Raw genomic sequence first — 23619 nt, 5'->3', positions numbered from 1 at the left:
AGACTTCCATTTTAGAATTGAAAATTTTAAAATTTCACAATTTTGGAACAAAATTTTATTTTAAATTTTAAACTTTTAGTTTCAGAAATTTGTTCTGTTTTGATTACCAAAATACTCAGTTTAAGCATTATTTATTTAATTTAAATTTTTTTTAATTTCAAACTTTATAATTTTTTTTTCTAATTTAGACATTGAACTTATTTTTCTTTTAACTTAGGTTTTAAATTTTGGAAGTTTTTATACTTTTATTGTTAAAACATTCTTTTAATTTTTTATGATCTTTTAAGTTTTAATAATTCTGAGGTTTTTTTTTTTTTTGAAAAGGACCAATAAACCAAATTTTCAGTTTTTGCTTTTTGGGTGTTTTTTAATACCCCTGACCAGCGATGGAATAATCATCATGAAAAGAAAATCTTTGGACGTTCATCAAGAGAAAAAAATCCAAAAGGAGCATGGCTCTCCTCTCTCGCGCACGAAAAATTTGTAAAAGGAATCTGAAAAAAAATCATCATCTTGATTATTCGGCGGAACATCTTTTTCACTACTACACTTCCATGTGTAACGTCACAGGTCGAAAAATGAACTGTCACATTTTGTAGTTGGGAAATGAGTGTAAACAAAGCGAAATAAATAATTTGAAGGGATGCTAAGGGACCATCCACAAACTACGTGGACACTTTTTTGGAAATCTCAACCTCCAACTTTTTGTAAGGAGCGTGGACAATCCACATACCCCCAAAGTGTCCACGTGGTTTATGGATGGTCCCTAACAAGGAGAATCACAAAAAAATCATCCACAGAGTGATTTTTTGGAGAAGTTCGGGAGCGATTTTCTTTTGCGTGATTTGCCTCCTCTCTCTTTCGCGGGTGAAGAAATTTCGCAAGCGAAAATGATTTTTTTGCGATTATTCCATCCCTGCTCCAGAATTGTTTATTTTTGACAATGCATGAATTTTTTCGAGCTATCTTTATAAATTTAAATTTCCTTGTTTGAATTTTTAGATTTTTTTTAAATTAATAAAAATTAAGAAATTTATAAACAAATTTAAATTTTTGGGATTTTTGAAATATAACAAAATATAGTTAAAAATATAACAGATTTTGATTTTGTTATAAGAAATTCTGTGTTTTATTATTTGTTTGAATCTTTTGATATTTTTAAAGACTTTTTTTTTAATGTTTAAATTTATTTGAAATGTATGAAATTTTTGAAATTTGTTTTTTTTTTTCAATTTAGAATGGCTGTTACAGATTTTGATCGTCATTTTCTGGATAGTAAAATTTCGATCGTAATTTCTGGACGTAATTTAACTATCGAGAAATTTCAATCGTTAATCGATAAAAAATAAGCTTTATTGTTGTGAACAATAATATCACAAATTTAAGCATAATTTAAGGACACAATTGCACGAAATTTTAAATAAATTTATACGGAAAACTCCATGTCCATATTATTTGACAGTTACGTAAATAATTAGAAATGGAAATTTTCAAACTCACCAGTCCGTGATACCGTACGTCTCTTTCAGGTGCTGCTTGAGTATTAACAGGAGCATGCAACCCTGCGCCGACGTGATGCAGGTCTGCAGCTCGGTCGTGTCCTCCGGCAACCGGTTCAGTATCGCATCCTGGTCGTCATCGTCGTCGTCCTCCAGCGGGTTGGGGGCTAAAATTAACACAATTGAAGAATTATCTGTGCTTTGCAGACGGTTGTAAATTTCCTACCCTGCTCGGGATTGTTCTCCGCGCCAGGCGGAGGCTTCAGTCCTTCCCGGAACGTGGCCAGCAGGTTGGTACCGGCCACCGAAATCAGCACATCAATATGATGGATAATGTAGAGCGGTTCGTCCTGCACGGCGTACGGGAAGTAGGCCAGGTTGTCCGCCAAGTATAGCATCTGCTGGAGCGCGATCTTGCCGTCGTCGAACTGCTTCGTGATGGACTGGACGAGGGCGCGCCGCTGGGGCTTGGTGTTGCGCAGCAGCGTGTACAGGAAGCCGTTGAGCGCGGTGGGTGGCTCGGCGGGGTCGCGAATCCTGAACATGAGAATTGGTTTGAGACAGGGGGTTCTTCTTGCAGATGGGGTTGAAGAAGTGGTCTTACCTGTAACCTCTAACTATACTGCTGGCGTCTCGCTTCTGTAGCAAGACTTGCAGCTCAAACGAGTACTGCATGCCGGCGTGAGATTTCATATTTACAAAACCGGGATAATGCTTGTCGATCTCCTGGAGATGACGATCCGCACTATGTGCGACCTGCAAAGAAGAGAGAAAATTTAATCATGAGAGTTCTAGCAGGCTCAGAGTGAAGTCAACGTACCTCCTTTTCCGGGTCCGTACTTAAACATATTAGATAAGGAACTATTTGTACTGGATGCACCAGACCCTGTCGCAGCACAATCTCCACCACGCGCATCGCCCACATCCGCACGCCCGTGTCCCGGTGCAGAAAACTCCGCAGTATCTCCTTCAGGTAGATCTGGATCACCCTGCTGGCCATGCCGGACGACACGTCGCCCATCTCCTTCAGGTCCTCCGTCTTGGACTGCTTCTCCCCTGTGGAATTGACACAACAATGTTAACCCTGACGTTCCACCCAAGGATCTTCGCCGCCCAAAACAACTCACATTCTTTGTCGTTCCGCACCATCTTGTTCTCCTCCTCGGTCAGATACATCAGAATGTTCTTGAGCACGTTGATCTTCATCTCGGTGAGGACGGTGTCCTGCGTCAGCAGGTAGTTGTAGTACTCGCGCAGCTCCGTCTTGGTCAGATACTCGTAGTTCTTGACGCAAAAGTTGCCCATCGACAGCAGCGTCTCCTTGCAGATCTCGCTGTGGCTGCAGGACAGGAAGAACGCCAGCGTGTTGTACACGTCGTCGCAGATGTTGGCCGGCAGGGCACCTACAGAAAGAAAGAAGAATACTTGCTCAGTACAAGTTGTCGGTGAAGATTGCTAGTTGATCGCGTACCTTGCGCATCCTCCGCTCCGCCGTACACGTCTGGCTGCTTAAAGTCAAAGTACCGCATGATCAATCCGACGGTGTAGATGCTCCGCCGGAACTGGGGCCTGTACAGCTGCTCGATTGGTATCGCCGACTCGGATAGAAGCTTCTTGCTCGATACTAATCCCTTATAGTAAAATCTGTAACGCGTAAAAAAAATCGTGAAATTAAGATCGGCAGAATCAATCGAAAAAAGAAAATCATAGGGCAGAAAATTCATATGGCAGAAATAAAATCGACAGTACATATGTTCTGCCGAAAATAAAACAGCAGAAACCTTGGCTGTAATTTCAAATTACTGAATAACCTATTGACAAAAAACAACTGGCACAAAAATATTCGGCAGCTCAAAAATGGTTTTATTCCCGCAATTTCAAATTAATTCTTTTTAAACGGGATAAACCGGAAGAGTCAGTCAGCAGAATGCAAAAAAGACAGAAAATCACAGCAGAAAAAAGTTTTTCAGCAGAATAGGTTGATTGGCAGGGGTCTGATTAGAATAGATTAGAATAGGTAAAGTTGGCAGAAATTACAGGCAGAAAAAAAAATCGGCAGCACACAGAATTAAAGAGGATATTTATTCTCGCATTTTTGCATAAATTCTCTTGAATCTTAAAGTTTAAAATAAAAGGTGATGATAAATTGATGGATCAGTCTGCAGAATGCCAAAAGGCAGAAATTATCAATCGACATTTAATTGCTGGCAGAAAAATGTTAAAAGCAGGGCTGTGGAGTCGGAGTCGGAGTCGGAGCCGGAGTCGGTGGAGTCGGGTCTTTTTGGGGACCTGGAGTCGGAGTCGGAGTCGTCAAAACTCGAACAGCTGGAGTCGGAGTCGGAGCCGGAGTCGGCTAAATTTTATGAGCTGGAGTCGGAGTCGGAGTCGGAGCCGAAGATTTCTGATGAACCGGAGTCGGAGTCGGAGCCGGAGTTAACTTAAATTCAACAAAAAATATGTTTTTTTTTTTTGTTCAGTATTTCCTATATAACAGCTTAATTTACAATACAACTTAAATTTTTAACAATCAGATGCCATTATGTATTTGAAGCTTTTTATTGTGATTGAAAAGCTCTAATTATGTTATTACACTATAATCACTAAATGATAACCTCTTACCCAAGTATGTAGTATCATAATTAAAAAAAAATAGCTTATGTAGTCAGACGCTTTCAATTCAAATTTGACCAGATTTCATCCAGTTATTTCTGAAAAAAGTACACACAAAGTCATCTTTTACCCCGATAGCGAATGTCTTAGAGGTTTTAAGTTAAATCATTTTTTAGGAAAAAATTACGAGGTACATAAAAAGATTATAAATAGTAATCACTGTTTTTGCAGATCGAAAAAGTGTCACTGACAGTTTAATTTTTGTAACAAATAATCAACGATAATAACAATCTCTTACTTGAAACTAAACATGCGCATTTTGTTTATAACTGAGTACAAGAAATCAAAGTGTTGCATTTAAAATAATGTTGAATGTTGATGTTGATATTGATTTAAGGTAAACTATTTTGATATCGTTGCAAATTTTCGTTGAACAAATCTCAAGAATTCAGTACAGAAATGAACTAATAAAAAAATGTATAGAACAAAATATAGGATTTAAATTTATTTTTCAAATATTATAAATAAAAAAACACATAATCAAAATATTATCAACTGGTACGAATTTTCTCATACTGTATGTCTTACGCCAATATGACGGAAGGTGATAATCATTGCAAATCAATTTACCTTAATAAAAATAAATATTTGTGACCTAGAAAATATTTTACTTGTGGATATTTGTTTTTTATTATATTTCAAGTTTTTTCATATATTTTGATGGAGGCGCAAGATCATCCATAAAGCTTCGTTTTAGGTGAAGATTCACAAAGTATCGTGCACCTTTAAAATAAATTAAAAATTTCCAGGTTAAAATATTTTCCATGTCACAGATATTTGAAAAGGACATCTTAAGCGTCCTTTCCACGAAGAATTTGTTTAGATACATTGATTTGAAATTATAATCTCCTTCAGCCATGGCATGATGTCCATGTACGTCTTAACAAAAAAAAAATCGTTTAAAATTGTCATTTAAAAAACAAGGTGCCTGTCACTGTGCTTCTTACAAATGTCAGCCTGAAAATGAGCAAATTGAATTTTAATGTTCAATAGATCATTAAAGCCAGATTTCTTTTAGTTATTCATTCAAAAATAACAATTTCGCAATTCGCAATTCGCAATTTTCAGTGTAAGAACGGGCCTTGACCGATCTTATGCACTAGGTTCCCGACGAACACGCACTGCCCTTACACCTACATCTCACCCTTGCTCTGAGTCAGTACGAGCAGCACGCTAGAACACGCTTTGAGTGTTCGTGCCAGGCATGCACACCTTCTTTCCGGTTACGCATTTTAACTCGGCCGGGGGTGGTACATTAAGTAGGGTTTGATGTAAGTATAAGCGCCTAACCATTTATAGTGTGCCTATCAATTTTCATTAAAGCAAGTACTGTTTTATTTTTAGTTTGAATTCAAAAACTAGTTGTTATTCTACTATGTACTGTTTTCTCCTGAAATCTTCCCTAATGTTGAATCGTGTTAATCTGTTGATATTTCTTCTGTCGCGGTGTTTTGTTACAATGTTTTGGACCTAAGCATGTTATTCAAAAGTTTACCAAAAATACAATAATTTTATGTGTGTGATCATTCAATAGTAAGGACTCAAACCATACTGTTTGAAAAAAGAGCGTAAATTTAAACAATAGACAATAAAGGAAAGCAAACTACATAAAGTTCGATACTGAAAGAATAATTGAAGTTTGAAAGAAAGAAGAGTAGGAGCCCATGAAAATTACATTTTAATAGATAAATAAGTGAATGGGTAAAGGAAAGATCAATGATAAACAGAAGTTAACATCGTTTCGTTTGCATATTAAGGTAAACTGTTCTTGTTAGGGAAAACACGTTTCAGTATTTATTGGGACATGAGAGCAGAAGAGTAGAAAGATGAGTGAAGCAAAATTAAAATACAGCACTTGTTCGGTAACTGAGCTTGTTTGACTGAACTACTTGGGCTGTAGCCCACTTAAAAAGCAGACAAACATAAAATAACCAAACAACCCGTAATGATGAGGGGCCAGTGGATGCAAAAGCAAGTTCAGCAAATTAGAAATCATATTTAAGTTTTAATGAACATCAAACATCAAAATTTAAGGAAAAGGAAAAATTAAAGGTAAGCTCTGAAAGAAATTTAAGCAACCATCATTTTACATTTGCAGAGAAAATGTTATGCATCGGTCCCCTCGTCATTTCTCGTTCAGCCCAGTTTGCGAGCAGCATTCGGTGACTGTGCTACATTCTCAGCCAAGTTACCGAACAAGTACTGTTGTTGGAAATGTGCAGAAGAAATACCCCGTGCTGCGATGTTCTAGGTACATCCACAACAGTTCGTTCAACATGCTGTGAATCAAAACAATACCTTCTACAATCACAAATGACTTCCCTTTCCCACATTGTTACTTTGTTATTGTTGTCCATGCTCTGCAAAGAAAGGGATGTTAATAAAATATAAAAACTATAAAATAACGATACTAATACTTTCCGGAACCTGAGTGCCATCAGGTTGTTGTTGTTGCTGATATTTCCAATGTGATAGATATCACACCGGAGACTTCTTGATTCGGTTGTCCTGGTGCGACCGTCCTCCAGTCGTAGGCCCAGGCATGACATGAAAATGAAGACAAAAAAGACAAAAAGATGCATTAATACATGAACTTCTTGCTCACGAATAACCCAATACCACCCAAAACAACACAGCTAATCTAGGTATGCACCCAAACCAACTGCGTTGTTCCGTGCCCTCCTCATTCGGCTATTTCAATATAATTGTCCTGGAGAATCCTCCCTAAGGATCGTTAAATTCCGAAGTAACTTCCCAAAAGGGCGCAACCCCTGTTGCAAATAAACAGTTCACTTTGAATGTGACAGGAATAGGCTGCCTGCTCACACCCAAGGCTACGCTCCATTGAAAAATCACTACGGAACTCCCTAGTGATGGCCGTCCACGCAATCATACTTCGTCATGATAGTGCTACCTTGTCACTCGCCTATACGTCGGTTACGTAAATACATGTGACAAGACAGGGCAATCACCACGATTCGAAACATGGACATCATCGACCGCCAGCTAGACAGATGTTCAAGTCATCATCTAGCATACGGGGAGGCATGAGGATAGGGAACTGATGCAGGACCAGAGCTATACTGTTCAGACTCTCATAACCAGGAATACTAACAACCAATATTTGGCGGATCGCTTCCCTGATTACGACAGTCGCAAACAGGACTGCCGATACAGTCAGTTCCGCTCCTTCCAGGATGTCCTGCACCTGGGCATCCCTAGTATCCAAAGGCATTAAAACATAGTTCAAACTAGCAGGACTGGGAACTTTATTTATTGCACTGTGGATACTTGGAATCTTGCAGCCCTTGGCCGACTATTCATTCAAAAATAACAATTTAATATTAAAATTTATTAGCTTTGAAAAAATATTTTCAAATTTGAGGTTAATCAAGTAAATCCAAATTTACTTACAAAACTGTTCTTCTCAAAATGCCTCTAAAACTGAAGATATTTTTTGATTTCTGTTTCCATAACGTATAAAACTTGTAACCTAGAAACTTTTTTCCGTTTATTTACTTTATTTTACTTTTACTTAACTTATTTTCTTGAGAAAAACATAACGCTTAGAGAGTATTTAAATAATCCAATTTATTAATGTTTTAAAAATAATTAACTAATAATAGTTAACTAACTTTTGAAACATTTAAAAACATGTGGAGTCGGAGTTGGAGTCGGAGCCAACTATTTGTTGAAAGCTGGAGTCAGAGTCGGAGTCGGAGTCGGCTAGAGTTGGTAGGCCGGAGTCGGAGTCGGAGCCAACCATTTGTTCATAGCCGGAGCCGGAGTCGGAGTCGGAGTCAGCTAATCTGAGAAAGCCGGAGTCGGAGTTGGAGTCGGAGTCGTTTGAAATATGACCCGACTCCGCAGCCCTGGTTAAAAGGCAAAAAAAAACAAAGTGTAGAAAATTAATGCGGCAGTAATGAAAAATGGCAGAAAATTAATACCGCAGAAATCAAATCAGCAGTACATTTATTCTGCCGAAAGTATTCGGCAGTACAATAAAGTTAAGAAAGGTTATTTATTCTCGCATTTTCGAAAAAAATGTATTTAATAACAACAATTGTTATTCTTAAAGTTTTAAAACGGTGGTGGTAAACTGGGTGGGACAGTCGGCAGAATGCCAAAAGGCAGAAAATCACACAAAAGGAAAGGTTTATAAGCATAACTGATTGATTGGCAGAAATTATCAATCGGCATAAAATAAACGGCAGAATATTTAAAAATGCAAAATAAAAACAAAAAGAAGAAAACTCATACGGCAGAAATGAAAAAAGGCAGAAAATTCACACCGCAGATCTTCAATAACAATATTTGTTATTCTTTAAGTTTTAAAAAGGTTTTGGCATACTGGGTGGGTCAGTCAGCCTGAATGCCAAAAGGCAGAAAATCACACAAAAGGAAAGGTTAATCAGTAGAAAAGGTCAATCGGCAGACAATTAAAAGGCAGAATTTTTTAACAAGCGAAAACTTAAAATACCAACAGAATAACATAATGACTAAAAGTATTAGGCAGAACAATTATAATTAATTTTAAGGCAAAAAATTATACGATAGAAATTAAATTGGCAGTAAATTAATCCTGCCAAAAAATCAATGGAAGAAACTTGAAAGAAACTTTTAACGGCAGAATAAGTCAAAAAGGCAGAACAGGTCGCATTTTTCATTTTAAAATATTTGTTTTATAGATGGAACATGCATGCACATTAAATTTTACGAATTGTTTAGTGGCTCAAAAAAAATGGCAGAAAAAAAATAATAATGCTGAATATATTTTAAATATTATTTCAGCTTTTCCAATTATTTTCTCAGCCATTAAATTTATCTGCCGTTTAACTTTTCTGCCATTACAATTTTAAAATTACTGAAAATTTCTGCTATTAAATTTTTACCTTTAGATTTTCCGCCGTTTTAATTATTCTGCCTTTTGATTATTTCTGCCGGTTAATTTTTTTCTGCCTTTTGAATGCTACCAAACAACTTTTTTTGCCATTTGGTTTATTGCCGATTTTTGTTTTCTGTTACTTGAAATTTGCCTCCATATCAATTTTTTGCCGTACTAGCTGTCTACCTTAGACTTCTTCTGCCGGTTCAATTATTGTGCCGATTGATTTTTCTGCCTTTTGAATTTTACCGAATAACTTTTGTTGCCATTTTCACCGATTTTTTTTCTGCCACTTGACATTTTCTTCCATATAGCTTTTCTGCCATATTAAAGTTCTGCCTTTTTTTATCATCCTGCCTTTTGGTTCTATCTGCCGACTGATTTTCGTGTTCCTATTGAATGCTTCCGAACAACTTTTTTTTACATCTGGGATTCTGCCGATTTTTATTTTCTGCCACTTTTAGTTCTGGCTTTTGCATTGAATTGTGGGAACGAGTCGAGATCCCAGAGTTCGAAGACGGTTCCGGAGGCGAGAATAAACGCGTGTTTTGCTTAGGGAAAACTAACAGCTAATGTTTATTACTTCTAGAGAAAACGTGGTTGAGAATGACAGTTCATCTGTGGTTGGCAGTGATGCCAGAAAGGCGCGGCGGTGCGCCACATAGTCCCCTCCAGTTACGCCAGGAACCGAACGCGGTGTCCGGATGGCGTAACTTTCGTCCTTCCATCATCTTCGTCCGACTCCTGGTTGCAGACGTAGGCGGGCTTGATGCGGTCGATGGTAATCCTTCGTTTTTGGCCATTTATCAGGACATCCATGAACTTCTCGTGTCGTTCGATAACCTGGAAGGGTCCTTCGTACGGGTGCTGGAGAGGTCGTTTCACTGCGTCGATCCTTACAAACACACTTTTGCAGCTTCGCAGGTCTTTCGGGACGAAAACGGATCGTTTAGCGTGATGCGAGTTTTGGATCGGGCTGACTTGCTGCATGGTACGACACAGTTGCTTCGCAAACTCTGAGCGGCACATCTCCTTCGTTGATGGCTCCAAGAACTCACCGGGAATCCGTAGCGGCTGTCCGTAAGTCATCTCGGCGACAGAGCAATCGATATCTTCCCTGATCGCGGTACGTAAACCGAGTAAGACCAACGGAAGCTTCTCGCACCAATGTTTCGGGTCGACGCAGGTGAGCGATGTCTTCAGCGTGCGGTGGAAGCGTTCGATAAGACCGTTAGCTTCGGGATGGTATGCCGTAGTGCGGATCCGAAGAGCACCAAGAAGTCTCGTCAATTCCAGAAACAACTCGGATTCGAATTGGCGACCCTGATCCGTCGTGATTGTTTCCGGAACGCCAAAACGAGAAATCCACCCTCCACAAAACGCTTTGGCCACTGTTTCCGCTTGCATGTCCGGCAACGGTACTGCCTCAGGCCACCGGCTGTACCGGTCTATCATGGTTAGCAGATACCGGTTTCCATTTGAGATCGGCAGTGGTCCCACCAGGTCGATGTGTACGTGGCGAAAGCGGCTCTTGGGGAGATCGAACTCGTTGAGGGCAGCAGATGTGTGGCGATGAATCTTGGATCGCTGACAATCGTTACAGGACTTGACGAATCGGGCGACGTCCCGGTTCATTGATGGCCACACGTACCTTTCAGCGACCATCTTTCTCGTCGTTCGAACGCCCGGGTGAGAAAGGCCATGAATGCTGCGAAGAACTTGTAGTCTCAGCTTCTCTGGAACATACGGCCTAGCGTGTCCGGCTTCGGAGACGTCACAATACAAAGACTTGTCTGTATGTGAAGACGCCCTCTGCTGTAGATTCATCGACGAAGTTCGATCGGCCAACAGCTTCTGCAGTTCCGGGTCATCCTGCTGGGCTTGTGATAGCAGCTCAAAGTCCACTGTTGAAGGAGCTACAATCGCGTCGACTCTGGATAAGGCATCAGCAGCAGAGTTGTCCTTGCCACTGATGTGCCGAATATCTTTGGTAAAGCTCGAGATATACTGCAGATACCGTTCCTCGTGTGGAAGATGGTTAGAGTTCGAGTTGAGCGCGTACGTGAGCGGACGGTGATCAGTGTAGATGGTGAAATCTCTGCCTTCGAGGAGGTGCCGGAAGTACTTCACGGCCAGCTGCATCGCCGTCAGCTCGCGGCCGAAGACAGAATACTTCTTCTGGGAGGGCGAAAACTTCTGCGAGAAGAATCCCAACGGCTGCCAGGCTTCGTCGACATACTGTTGCAGCACCGCCCCCGCCGCGGTATCCGACGCGTCGATCATAAGACCCATCCGCTTGGAAGAGTCCGGGTAGCACAGTAGGGCTGCCGTTGCCAAACTCTCTTTGCACTTCGTGAATGCTGTTTCAGCTTCGGTTGTCCACTGAAGTTTTCGCGTGTCGTTTTCTATTTCCAGGTATCAGCTCTTGCAGCGGCCGTTGCAGCGAGACGGCGTGTCGAATAAAACGTTTGTATCCGTTCAGTAGCGCCAAAATCGTCGCAATTCCTTCACAGTAGCGGGACGGCAGTAATCGACGACGGCTTGGACTCTACCTGCTTGGGGCGTGATGCCAGATCCACTTATGTGATACCCCAGAAAGTCGACGTCGTTTTGAGCGAAGTTGCACTTATCCAGATTCAACACCAGGCCGTTCAGCTTGAGCCGTTCGAAGACAATCCTCACGTGCTGGCGGTGTTCTTCTTCGGTGGACGAGGCGATACAGATGTCGTCGACGAAGACCACCACGAAATCAAGATCGCCGAAGATACGATGCATAAAGCGTTGAAATGTCTGGCTCGCGTTGCACAGTCCAAATTGCATCTTCGTGAACTCGAACAGCCCGAACGGAGTAATTACTGCTGTCTTGGGTACGTCGCTTTCCTCAACTGGTACGTAGTGGTACGCTCGTACCATGTCCAAGGTGGTGAAGATTTGTTTACCCAAGAAGTTGTTGAGTAAGTCGTGGATATGTGGCACGGGATATCGGTCTGGCACGGTGATCCGGTTCAAGCTCCTGTAGTCGCCGACAAACCGCCAGTCACCGTTCTTCTTTGGCACACAGTGGAGAGGGCTTGCCCAGCTGCTGTTCGACGGACGACAAATGCCAAGCTCCATCATGGTCTCAAACTCCTTCTTGGCGGCTTGTAGTTTGTCTGGCGGCATTCTGCGTGGTTTGCAAGCGACCGGCGGACCGGTGGTTTGGATGTGGTGCGTCACATCGTGCCGGACCTCGGTGCGCATCGTGGATGGGGCGGTGATTTCTCGGAACTCTGCAAGGAGATCCCGGAAAGGGTGATCAAGTGCGATAGTTGTGACGCCGTAGACTGCAGATTCCGTCAAACCACAAACGGTGTGCAGTTTCGTACCTCCATCGATGAGGCGTCTGTTGCCGAGGTCCACGAGAAGGCCGAAATGTGCGAGGAAATCGGCACCAATAATTGCAGAGGTAACTTCCGCTTGCAAGAAATTCCACGAGAACTTTCGCCGTAACCCGAGGTCCGTGGCCACAAACTTGCTCCCGTACGTCCGTATTCTCGTTCCGTTTGCTGCGTGGAGTACGAATGGCGAGGGTCCTCGAGATTTTTCAGTCCTGGATGCTGGTACTATCGACACATCCGAGCCTGTGTCGATGAGAAACCGAACGCCCGAAGTTTTGTCGAAGATCTGTAGACGGCGGCTGGTTCCTGATCCGCCCACCTCGTCGATTGCGGATGGGCGGGAAGTTAGTTTTTGACTGGTGGAACTTGCACGGGCTTCGACAACGGTCAGCTTGGCTGCCGTACTTGCGATGATACCAGCAGATGGTGCTTTCATCGTCGCGTTTGCGGGAAACGGAACGCGGTCTTCTGCGATCAGGTCCTTGTGCCTTCATGCGCTGCAGCTCAGCTGTCAAGGCAGCGACTTGATCCGCCAGGCTTTCCTGCGAATCCGGTAAGGCAAGGGTTTTGACAGCAGAAGTTTGTGGAACCAACTCCGTCATTTTATCGCCCATTTCCGCCAGCTTCGAGAGACTGCCATCGTTGATGCTGAGAACTCCACGGATGTTCGCCGGAAGTCGTTGTAAAAACAGCATTCTCAGCAGCGAGTCGTCGACCTTGAGTCCGGAAGCAAGCTCCTGCATCCTAGCCAAGAGGTGCGTGGGGCGGAGGTCTCCCAAGTCGCAAGAACCGAGCAGCTTTTCCATTTTTTCCTGTGCCGTTAGTTCGAAACGGGCGATGAGACGTTCCTTGATGGCGTTGTACTTTCCGGTCGCAGGAGGCTTCCTGACCAGGTCAGCTACGTGGCAGATTACTGTCTGGTCGATTTTTGCAACGATGTGGTGAAACTTCGTCTCATCCTTGTTGACTCCGGCCAACACAAACTGGGATTCAGCTTGTGCAAACCACATCGCCGGATCTGACTTCCAGAAGTCCGGAAGTTTTACGGCGACGGCGGCGGAAGCAGCGGGAGCCTCGGTGAGGTTTTCGGTGGACATTTTAGCGTAACGTGAATTCGTCGGCGGTCACCAATGTGGGAACGAGTCGAGATCCCAGAGTTCGAAGACGGTTCCGGAGGCGAGAATAAACGCGTGTTTTGCTTAGGGAAAACTAACAGCTAATGTTTATTACTTCTAGAGAAAACGTGGTTGAGAATGACAGTTCATCTGTGGTTGGCAGTGATGCCAGAAAGGCGCGGCGGTGCGCCACAGAATATTTATGTTCAATATTCTGCCGAAAGGCCCTACCCCCTACAGGACAGCTAATAAAAGCGGTACTTACTTTGAAAAACAGTCTCGTATTAGTGCGTAGTTCTTGGTTATCCTATTTACAACGCCGGACAGACACGACACACAACTCAGCACCACCGCCTGGCTCTGGGTGACGATCAACATCATCAGGTGCGACTCCAGGTCTGCCAGGAAGATCTCGCTCGGGTGGTCCATCAGCGGGACGACCTGCAGATGAAGAATACGTTTAATATCTCAAAATCAAAACAAGAACTGTGGAACCAACCTGCTCTAGAATCTCCGCCACGCTGCTAATGAACTTGTAGTTGATGGCGTTCTGGCACCGGATGTTCAGGTACGGCTCCAGCGTCATCGCGTGGTTCACCAGCAGCTGCGGCTGGATCTTCGAGAAGAGATGCAGCGCCGTGATGCACCCCACCAGCTTTTTGTTCTCCGAGCTCTCGAGCTTCATGGTCGCGTCCACGAGGCCGTCCACGATCTGCTGGCACGCTTTGATCAGCGTTTTTGGGATCTCCTTCTTCGCCGTCGAGTCCGCCTTGACCTCCTTGGGCTCGAATATCTACGCGGGGGGAAGATGCGTTAGAATGTGCTCAGATTGAACTAAAATCAACGAGGAGGGATATCTTACCGACTTCAACAGCGCGTCAAACCCTTGAGTACCAGTCTCATGGGATGAGCAGACGACGTCGATGATTTGAGTGATTTTCCGGTCCATGGCGCCCTGAAATGACTCAAATTTAGTATACCGCAAAACAAGAGTTACGTCAACGATCTCACCTTATCGCTCGGATTGCTCGGCGTGAACCACATCGTCATGAACACGTCCATCACGAGCTTCTGGATGCCCTCCTCGTCGTTGACGCGCCGGATCATCTTGACGCAAATGTCCGGGATTTTCTCCTGCTCGGGGTACTCGATGCAGATATCCCGCAGGATCTTGATGACCCGCTTGCGCACCGAAACGCCCGTGTCCTTGGAATGGAAAAAAAAATAAAAATTGGTTTTCTGAGGACATCCTAATCCTAACACAATCCTAACTCACCAATATCCGCTGCGAAATCATCTCGTAATACTGATCGATCAGGTCCGGATCGGACAGGATGTACTTCCCCACCAGGTCCACGGCCGCTTCCCGCACCGAGATGGCCGTATCGAGCAGCTTCTGGTGCACGCCCATCTGCATGTCCTTCCGCGCCAGCACCATCTGGTCCACCTCGACAATGTTGCCGAGACACTTCATGGCGCGCGTCCGGATCGCCACCACCGGTTCGCGCACCACCAGGATAATCTTCTGCAGGTATTTGTCGAAGCTCTGCGAGAACGATCGCTTACTGGCGAGGTACTGCGCAATCAGGTTCGCGTTGCTGTAGTCGATGTAGGTTTTGATTTCACCGCCGGTCGCCGCGTTCCGTCCGCCAAACGGGCAGATTTGCGCCAGGTAGGTGGTCTTCCGGTTGTCCAGCAGCCGGAAGATTTCACTGTTGAGCTCCTGATCGACACCGGTTTTTACTTCTTCGATGTCCGAGTCGCCGCCGGCACCGCCACCGTCCGACTCGGACTCGCTGAGGTACTTTTTCCTCTTTTTCGCTTGCTTTTTGCGGGACGCGTAACCTTTCTCGCCTTCGGCGATACTCTTTTTCCGCTGGATAATGTCCCGATACCACTGGGTAATGTAGAACTGCCTCGCGTGGTTCCACACGATGTTTCCTTCCTGGGCGTTCGCGGCTAAAAAATCCAACAGGATCTTCTGCAGAAACTCCGTCCGTTCCTCTTCCTCGTCCAGCTGGAACTTGGACCGGTTCATGTACTCGTCCCCCTCCTTCTCCTGCTCGATTTTGATGTACTTGATGAGTGAGTCCATCGTTCGCACCTTGCAGCGCGACTCGACCGTGTCTTTCCGTAACCGAGCGGCCACGATGCCTAGATATTCGAGCGAAACCACCCGTATCGACTGTTCCGTTCCTTTGTCGCTCATCTTCTTCACCAGCATCGTACCGAGCAAGCTGAGCAGCAGTTCGGACGCGGGCCACTCCGGCTTGTTGACCGTCGTCAGCAGGTCGTGGATAAAGTTCTCAAACAGTGGACGGAAGTCGGTTTCACTCGACCGGCTCTTGCACTTGTCCAGAAAGGTGGCCAGAAAGTTGCCGCCGATGCTGAGCGCCGTGTCGTACTTGCCGATGATGAACAGGTCCGCCGACTTGGGGTTGCTGTTCGCCACGTCGTTGTTGGCCGCCTTCTTGGAGTTGCTTTCGCCGAGCGATTCCGGCAGGACGACGGCGCACTGAATCAGCTGCAGCACCAGCGCCGTCATCATCTGGATGTTTCCCCCGTTGTTGACCAGCTTGTACGGCCGCAGGTTGCGCTTCGAGTGCGGAAGTCGATCGATCGAGGAGAGGATGTCCGCCACGATGTTTCGCCGGTGGTGTTGGTACTTTTCGTTCTGGAAGATGGACGTCACCAGGTCGAGGCAGACAAATTGGAGCGTTTCGATGTTGTCCACGAAGAAGGGCTCGACGCCGAGGGCGGACGCGTGAATCACGATCGTGTCCACAAAGTGGAACTTTTCGAACATGGTGACGAGCAGTTTGCCGAGTTCGACGATTTTCGTGTACAGGACGGTGAGTCCCTTTTGCTGGTAGCTTGGGGCCTTTTTGGACTTTTTGCCGTCGGTTTTCTTCTTGGTTTCGACCGAGTAGACCGGGTCGAACGAGGGAAAGACGGTTTCGCGCAGCTGGAATTGAACGAACTTGATGACCGAGTCGATGTTGTCCTCCTGGAGGAATTTGGTGCTTTTGCAGGTGTAGATCGAGCAGATGAGCAACGAGGCTTCCATGGCGTTGAGGATCTTTTCGATGCACTCGTCCCCCACCAGGTCGTCCCCTAGCTCTGTCCCGCTCAGGTTCTTCGCCGAATGAATCGACCGCATCGCGTACGTAATGAGCATCGTCAGTTTGTTCTCCGGGATGGCATCGATGGCGTTGCGCGCCTTCAGTTTGGCCGCTTCCGAGCCAATGTTCGTGAGCATGCTCGTCGGAATGCAGTCCAGTTGTTCGTCACCGTCGTCCAGATTCGGCGCCTCCGTCTCGTCCAGCTGATCGAAGATCTTGTCCATGATCGACATGAATCGCTGGTACATGCTCGTGCTCATCAACTCCTCCTTGGACATCTTCTTCACGACCGGCGCCACCAATCGTTCGACCTTCCTCAACTTCGGTTTGCTGAACAGATCCTCCGGATTGACGGCATCGTCCTGGGCCTTTCGCTTCGCCAACAGCCCCGCGTACCTCTTCTCGTCCTCCTTCATCTTGCTAAAGATCATTTCGTTGCTCTTCTTGGTTAGACCCAGCTTCATCGCCAGCTTCGGTTCCGCCAGCGTAAACTTCTTCAGATCTTCCTGCATCAACTTGAGGTGCTCCTCGGAGAACTTGTCCAACCGGACGGAGCACTTCTTCAGCGCAACCCCGCCCACATCCGACAGGTTCATCATCCGACAGAGCTTCTTCAAATTAACCCGCTCCGGCTTCTTCAACGGTTTTGGCTTCGGCGTCGCAGGCGCCTGAGGTGTCGTTGCCGCCGTCGGCGCCTTCATCAACGCTCCGGCAACTCCGATCGTCGTCACGACGGGACTTGTGGCAGGTTGTGGCGCGGCTTTCTGCGTGGCGTTCATTCCGGCTCGCTGGAGCGCTCCCGCGACGGAGATTGGCCGCGGTGGCGCAGCCGTCGTTACTGGTTGGGTTTTGGGTTGATTCGCGGGCGCCGGCATTGGCTGCGATATCCGCTGAACTGGGCTTGCTCCGGCGGCCTGCGCCGCTTGCTGCTGTTCTTGCTGCTTTCGCAGGGCCGTCTGGGTGGGGTCCGTTTCCGGGGCGGTCGTACCTTGGGCCGGCGATGGCCGACCTGGGGCCCCCAAGTTCTTGCTCTGCTGCTGCTGCAGATATTCACTGTTACGAGGGGCGGCTTCGGGAGCTTTCGCGACGTGATTCGGGAGTTGCTGCTGCTGCGCAGCTGGATACTGGTGGTTGTGCAGGTTGTTGGTGGTACTTCCGTTCTTCAGCTGCTGAGATTGCTCGATTCCGACTGGCGCGGCGACGGGGTGTTGTTGCTGCTGCTTCAACACTCCCGGCGGCGTCTGTTGAACGACGTTGTTGACGAGATGTGGCTGCTGCTGCTGCTGTTGCTGTGGCGCAGCAGCTGAGGCACTGTGTTGTAGGTTGTTCTTGTTTATCACATTTTGTTGGTGCGGTTGGTAAATTGCCTAAAAGAGAAACAAGTCGTCAATACTAGCTCAAGCTTCTTGTGGTAAAACCAACTCACCTGTTGCTGCTGCTGCTGGGGAACGTGGTTCTGCTGATGCACCGGAAGTACATTCGAGGAAGTGGCCGTCACTTGCACCTGCGGCTGCTGAATAACCGACTGCGTTGCAGGCCTCAACTGCTGTTGCTGCTGCTGCTGCGGTGGAAGTTGCTGACTGTGGAACTGGGGCTGCTGTTGCTGCTGATTCTGGATGACCGTTTGGTGTGTAACGATGACATTTTGATTATGTTGTTGTTGTTGCTGCTGCTGCTGGAAGATTTGTTGCTGTTGTTGCTGTTGCTTAAGCTGGTTGTTCTCTGCGGGGGCGGATGGGGAGGAGTAAGGGATATTTTGAAGGTTAATAACTTGCTGCCGGATGATGACTTTTTGCGGCGTCGATTGCGGCTGATAAGAATTTGCAGCAGCAGCACCGATTTGGACGGCTGTTGGTTGCTGTTGATGGACCACGACCGTTGCCGGATGGCTGGCGGAGGCCGGTGCGTGGTGGATGGTAATTGGGGACTGACTGAAAACGAATTGCGTCTGCGGATGGTGCTGCTGGGGCACGTAAATCTGCTGCTGCACCGGCTGCTGCTGCTGCTGCTGCTGAAGGTGGTGTGTTTGGATGGAGGAGTAGTGGTCGGTTGGAAAATTAAAAACTTGGGCTTGTGATGTAGATACTAGAAATAAAAGAAACAGAGAGCAAAAAAAAAGAAGGGAGAGAAACAAACGAAGAACCTAATAAGAGATTGATCTGAAGGGAGTGGACACACTGAGGGACAGGACAAGGATGCAAGCAAGCGCGGATTTCAGCGAATTATTGGTTACCAGCAGGGTTGTGCGTTACAAGCGATGATGTTGAGGTGATGGCGATGACGATGAGGTGCACAACTGTGCTAGTTTGTTAGTATTAGTGTCAATTTGTGGTATTAATACTTAGGATAACACAGAATGCAGGTTGACAAATGATTTCCTGAAAATGTCTTATTTTTAAGCAACCGAAACTAGCCAATCGAAGCAAATTAGTATGAGTGATGATTGCCTGTATGTGTTAGATTACAAAATTTCAGTTTTTAGGTAAGCAATTCTCGTTGTTTTTGAATAAATTATATTGAAACTCAGTAAGGTGGTACCAAAGTTCCTTTTTCCATGCAGGTGATTTTATTTGTCAACTGTGTTACACTTAAACAAAACAAACTTCTAACAATTTGGAATGTAAATTCAAAAACACTATGAATTAGATTCAAAAAAATATTTCAACGAATCATCGCTGCGGTAAATTTTATGAAGTGGGTCTGGCCAGTTGACTTTTGCAAAGAAGGATTTTGGGAGACATTGACGCAGCGTTCTTTAGAATACTTTTTGAAGCAAAACTGCACTGCTAAATGCTATCCATTCATTTTTTACTTTAACTAAAAAATAATACAAAAATAACCGCTAAAAGTTTGGTTTATTATTGTCTCGCTTGTCGGCTTAGGGTGCAAATCATGTTTTGGATGCTTTTTTCGGGGTTTTTTAGATGTCCAAAATTCCAAAATTCTCAAATTTAAAAAAATTGAGACTAAAGTTTAAAAATTAAAAAAAAAATTCAAAATTGAAAAAACGGAGAAATTTAAAGCAAAAACGAAAACAGTTTTTTTTAAATTAATTAATTTAGAAATTTTGAAGAAAATTTTAAGAATTTTAAAATTAAAAAAAAAACAGAACAATAAAACTACAATAAAAAAAAATTACGAAATCACAAATTTATCAATTTTCAACTCAATAAAGAAAAATTAAAAATAATACAAAAAAAATAATATTTTTTTGATTATTAAAATATTTTCCTTTTTATTAAATGCGAATAAATTAAAAAATGATAAATCTGAAAATTACTTCTTTTTAAATCTCATTCTTAAACTTAAAAAATTAGATTTGTTTTAGTTTAAGGCATTTTTTAAAAATAATTTTGTTATATTTCGCGGAAAATAAAAAAAAATAATTTGAAGGATTTTAATTTTTTTATTGCATTTTTTTTTTAATTTGAAGGATTCTTTTTTTTTGTTTTATTATATTTAAAAAAATATCCCATTTACCTTTTTTGAAGTTTATATTTTTCATTAAACTTTTTTCATTGCTCATTTTTTAATGTTTTTTAAAATTCTTTTGGTAATAAAAAAACAATTTCATTGTTATTTTTTTGGTATTATTTATTTTTAAGGTTTTTTGTGGCAATTTTTTTCAGGATCAGAAATTTGGCTCAAACGTTCTTTAAAAAAAACTAAAAAATTCTTAGAATTTAAAATTGAAAAAGCAGTTATTATAAATATTAACAGAATTTTTGAAATTTTTTACTGTTTTTTTAAATTTTGTGAATTTTATACTTTTTTTGTACCCTTGATTTTTCCTAATGCAATTTTTTGGAATTTTAATGTTATTTTTTTATATACACTCAAACCCCGATGGTTTGACACGAACTGCTGTCAAACGAACGGGGTCACTTTTTAGTTTGACACCCCTTTTACACGGAGTTCACACACAATACCGAACGTGTGTTTTGATAGTGTGCGTAAGCGCCGTGTAAAAAGTGACAATTCGTCACTTTTTAGTTTGACTTTGACCAACCAACGGGGTACAAACTAAAAAAGTGTCAAACGAAAAAGTGACCAACCACCGGGGTTTGAGTGCATTTTATTTTTTCAATTTTGCGAGTTCAACATTTTTATTAATTTTTGACAATAAAAATCGTTAGAATCGATGGAATTTTTCACAGTTTTTAAAGTTTTAAATTTTCTAGTTTTTTTTTAATTAATTTTTATTCTTATGTATTTTGTTATTTTTTTATTTAACTTATTTTAATGTTTTTTAACTTACGTTACTTCAAAATAAATTAAAGAATGTGAAAAAGTCAAAATCGTCGTTTTTAACTTACGTTACTTCAAAATAAATTAAAAATGTGAAAAAGTCAAAATCGTCAATCGTTTTTTTGTGGCATTTTTTTCAGGATCAGAAATTTGGCTCAAACGTTATATATAATATTGTTGAAAGTTTTTTTTTTCAAAATTATTTTTTTAAATAAATCTTTAAAATAAAAAAAAAAATAAATAAAACAACATTCTTAGAATTTAAAATTGAAAAAGCAGTTATTATAAATATTGACAGAATTTTTGAAATTTTTTACTGCTTTTAAAATTTTGTGAATTTTATACTTTTTTTGTACCCTTGATTTTTCTTATGCAATTTTTTTTGCATTTTATTGTTATTTTTTCAATTTTTTATATATTTTTTTGCATTTTGCGAGTTTAACATTTTTATTTGTTTTTTTTCTTATTTTTAATTATTAAAAATTGTTAAAATTTATGGATTTTTTTTATATTTTTTAATTTTTTTTAATTTTCTAGTTTTTTAATTAATTTTTATTATTGTGTATTTTGTTATTTTTTTATTTAACTTATTTGAATGTTTTTTTTTAACTTACGTTACTTCAAAATAAATTGAAAAATGCGAAAATGTCAAAATCGTCAAAAAAAAATGGGACAATTATTAATCAAAAATTTCAGATTTCTTGCTTCAAAATTCAGTCAAAAAACTATGCTGTAAATTGTAGAGAATTGCTCACGGATTTCATGTGTGTTAGATTACAAAAAGCCACTTTAATACAAAATCCAAACATCAACTCACTTATTTTCTGCTGCTGCTGCTGCTGCTGACCCGTCGCCGACGACGACGACGGCCTGTTGAACACATCCGCCCGGCAGGCGTGAATCGCCTGCAGCAACAGCGGACCCTCCTGCAGCAGTTGCTGCCTGCTTTGGTTGGCCTGTTGCTGGGCCTGCTGCTGGCTGTACTGATCCTTCAGCTCGATGTGGTCCGAGTTGGTCTGCTCGATCGCGTTCACCAGCTGCCCAATCAGGCTGTCGTCGCGCGTCGCCAGCAGATTGTTGGCCTCCTCGGCGACCCGCGGGTGGAACAGCAGCGACCGGTTCAGCGCCGTGGACACCGTCGAGAGGGAGTCCGAAATCGGGAGCTCGCTCAGCACTAAAATGAGAGCACTTGGTTACAAATTGATCAAAGTCTTGAAGACGCAGCTTTCAACTCACTGTCCGACAGGCTGGTCAACCCGGCCAGGGTGGTGATCGGGACGCTCGGAACATCCCGGTCTCCCATGGTTACAATCTCCTACGCTGCTGCTGCGAAGACTGTCGATACTTGTTTGGGGGGTTGCGATTCTTCACTTCTACACTGACTTCAAACTTATCTCACTTCTACTGCTACTGCTGCTTCAGTTGACATTCTCATCGTAATTCTGCGAGGAAACAAGAAAAAAAGGACATAAATAAAGGAGTCAAGTGGCTTCCGTCGAAAATGAAAAGGGGTGACACGCACCCGCCAGGTAAAGGTACAGAGTCTGACAGACGCAGACAGGTTTGCCCATGTAAGCAAATTTCATTAGCATCAACTCCGTCAGCGACTGAGTGAGTGAGTGTGAGGGGACGGCGAAAGAGCTTTGACCACCGAAAAATGAGCACATTGTTGTTGTTTCTGCTGCTGCGGCTGCAATATCTATCATATTTATACGCGCTTTCTCTTGAAAGAGAAACTCTCACAGACAGAGGCAGATGCAAAAGGCAAAGTATCATTGCACCAATACTAGCGGTGTTGAAGAACCACAACAACAACACCAGTCGTCAGAAGCAGCGTGGTGGCGAGGAAACCGGAGAGAGAGAGAATGAGTGTGTAGACGACTTGCTGACTTCATAACAAAACGATGGCATGTGAATGGTTCTCGGAAATTCGGAGTAAAATACTTGATGTTATTATTTTTTTTTAGAAATATTGATAATGTTCTGGAGAATTTCCCTTGTCCTCTTAAAAAAGTGGAACATCAACGCTTCCCGTCTTCCAAATTATTTTCGTTACCTTCGTACTTGGTGGAGATAATAGCGACCGGCAATGGATGGCTGTTATGGTATGATGAATAAGATTTTTCTGGTGGTGTTAATCCCAATTAGGTATCAATTCCTCAGCAACCTGAGTCACATCCACATGGCGGAATCCAGCCTGCAATCCGCTAATGTCACCGTCTCCAAGCGAAGCTAAGCAAAGTACGGCTCTGTGTTTATAATTGGGGTAAGTACAATAACATTGTATGGTAAAGCGGTCTCCAAACACAGAATTTTTTGAACTTTAATTAAGTCTTCTGATAAACATTGTGGCTAGTCATTCAAAATCTTGCAAAACAATACTAAAGGGCCGTTGTTGGTTTGTAAACGAAGAGTGTGCCCTGCTTACGCTGGAGGATGTTTACATCTGGGATGAAAGGGACACACTCTTTTTTTACAACCCCACAATGGCCCTTTGACTTTGTTTTGGAATAATAAAGCTTAGATAAAAAAATATGTTTGATATTAACAAAATAACACAAAAATGTTCCGATTTGTTAACAGAAATTACTTAACTAATTTGCTGTAACCTGTAATTTAAAAAAAAAAGATCGGCATCTATTCTTTTATCTAGACTTTATATATATTATAACTTAAAAGAAAAGAAAAGTATAAATAATAACA

At 42.9% G+C, this 23619-nt stretch overlaps 1 protein-coding gene across 4 annotated transcripts in view; it reads right to left on the bottom strand.

The window, feature by feature from the left end:
• The window catches only part of LOC6045776 (nipped-B protein), a 41300-nt gene that overhangs the window by 5561 nt on the left and 12120 nt on the right, over positions 1-23619 (bottom strand). For 2 of the 4 annotated variants that reach the window (XM_038256824.1, XM_038256823.1), the window contains exons 2-15: positions 22153-22358; positions 21734-22090; positions 18095-18753; positions 14823-18035; positions 14558-14752; positions 14409-14501; positions 14046-14339; positions 13812-13987; positions 2971-3143; positions 2627-2902; positions 2320-2555; positions 2104-2255; positions 1726-2036; positions 1501-1666 (exon numbers count right to left, since the gene is read on the bottom strand). In XM_038256824.1, the coding sequence (XP_038112752.1) occupies positions 1501-1666; positions 1726-2036; positions 2104-2255; positions 2320-2555; positions 2627-2902; positions 2971-3143; positions 13812-13987; positions 14046-14339; positions 14409-14501; positions 14558-14752; positions 14823-18035; positions 18095-18753; positions 21734-22090; positions 22153-22219 (6368 nt within the window). In that variant the 5' untranslated portion in view covers positions 22220-22358. Of the gene's footprint in view, positions 1-1500; positions 1667-1725; positions 2037-2103; positions 2256-2319; positions 2556-2626; positions 2903-2970; positions 3144-13811; positions 13988-14045; positions 14340-14408; positions 14502-14557; positions 14753-14822; positions 18036-18094; positions 18754-21733; positions 22091-22152; positions 22359-22438; positions 22607-23619 lie in introns of those variants that run through there. The other 2 variants (XM_038256822.1, XM_038256825.1) reach the window with 2 other exon arrangements.

This window comes from Culex quinquefasciatus, chromosome 2 (genome assembly GCF_015732765.1).
Source record: "Culex quinquefasciatus strain JHB chromosome 2, VPISU_Cqui_1.0_pri_paternal, whole genome shotgun sequence".
Classification (NCBI taxonomy): Eukaryota; Metazoa; Arthropoda; class Insecta; order Diptera; family Culicidae; genus Culex; species Culex quinquefasciatus.
This window is presented reverse-complemented; position numbering and strand designations above follow the sequence as displayed.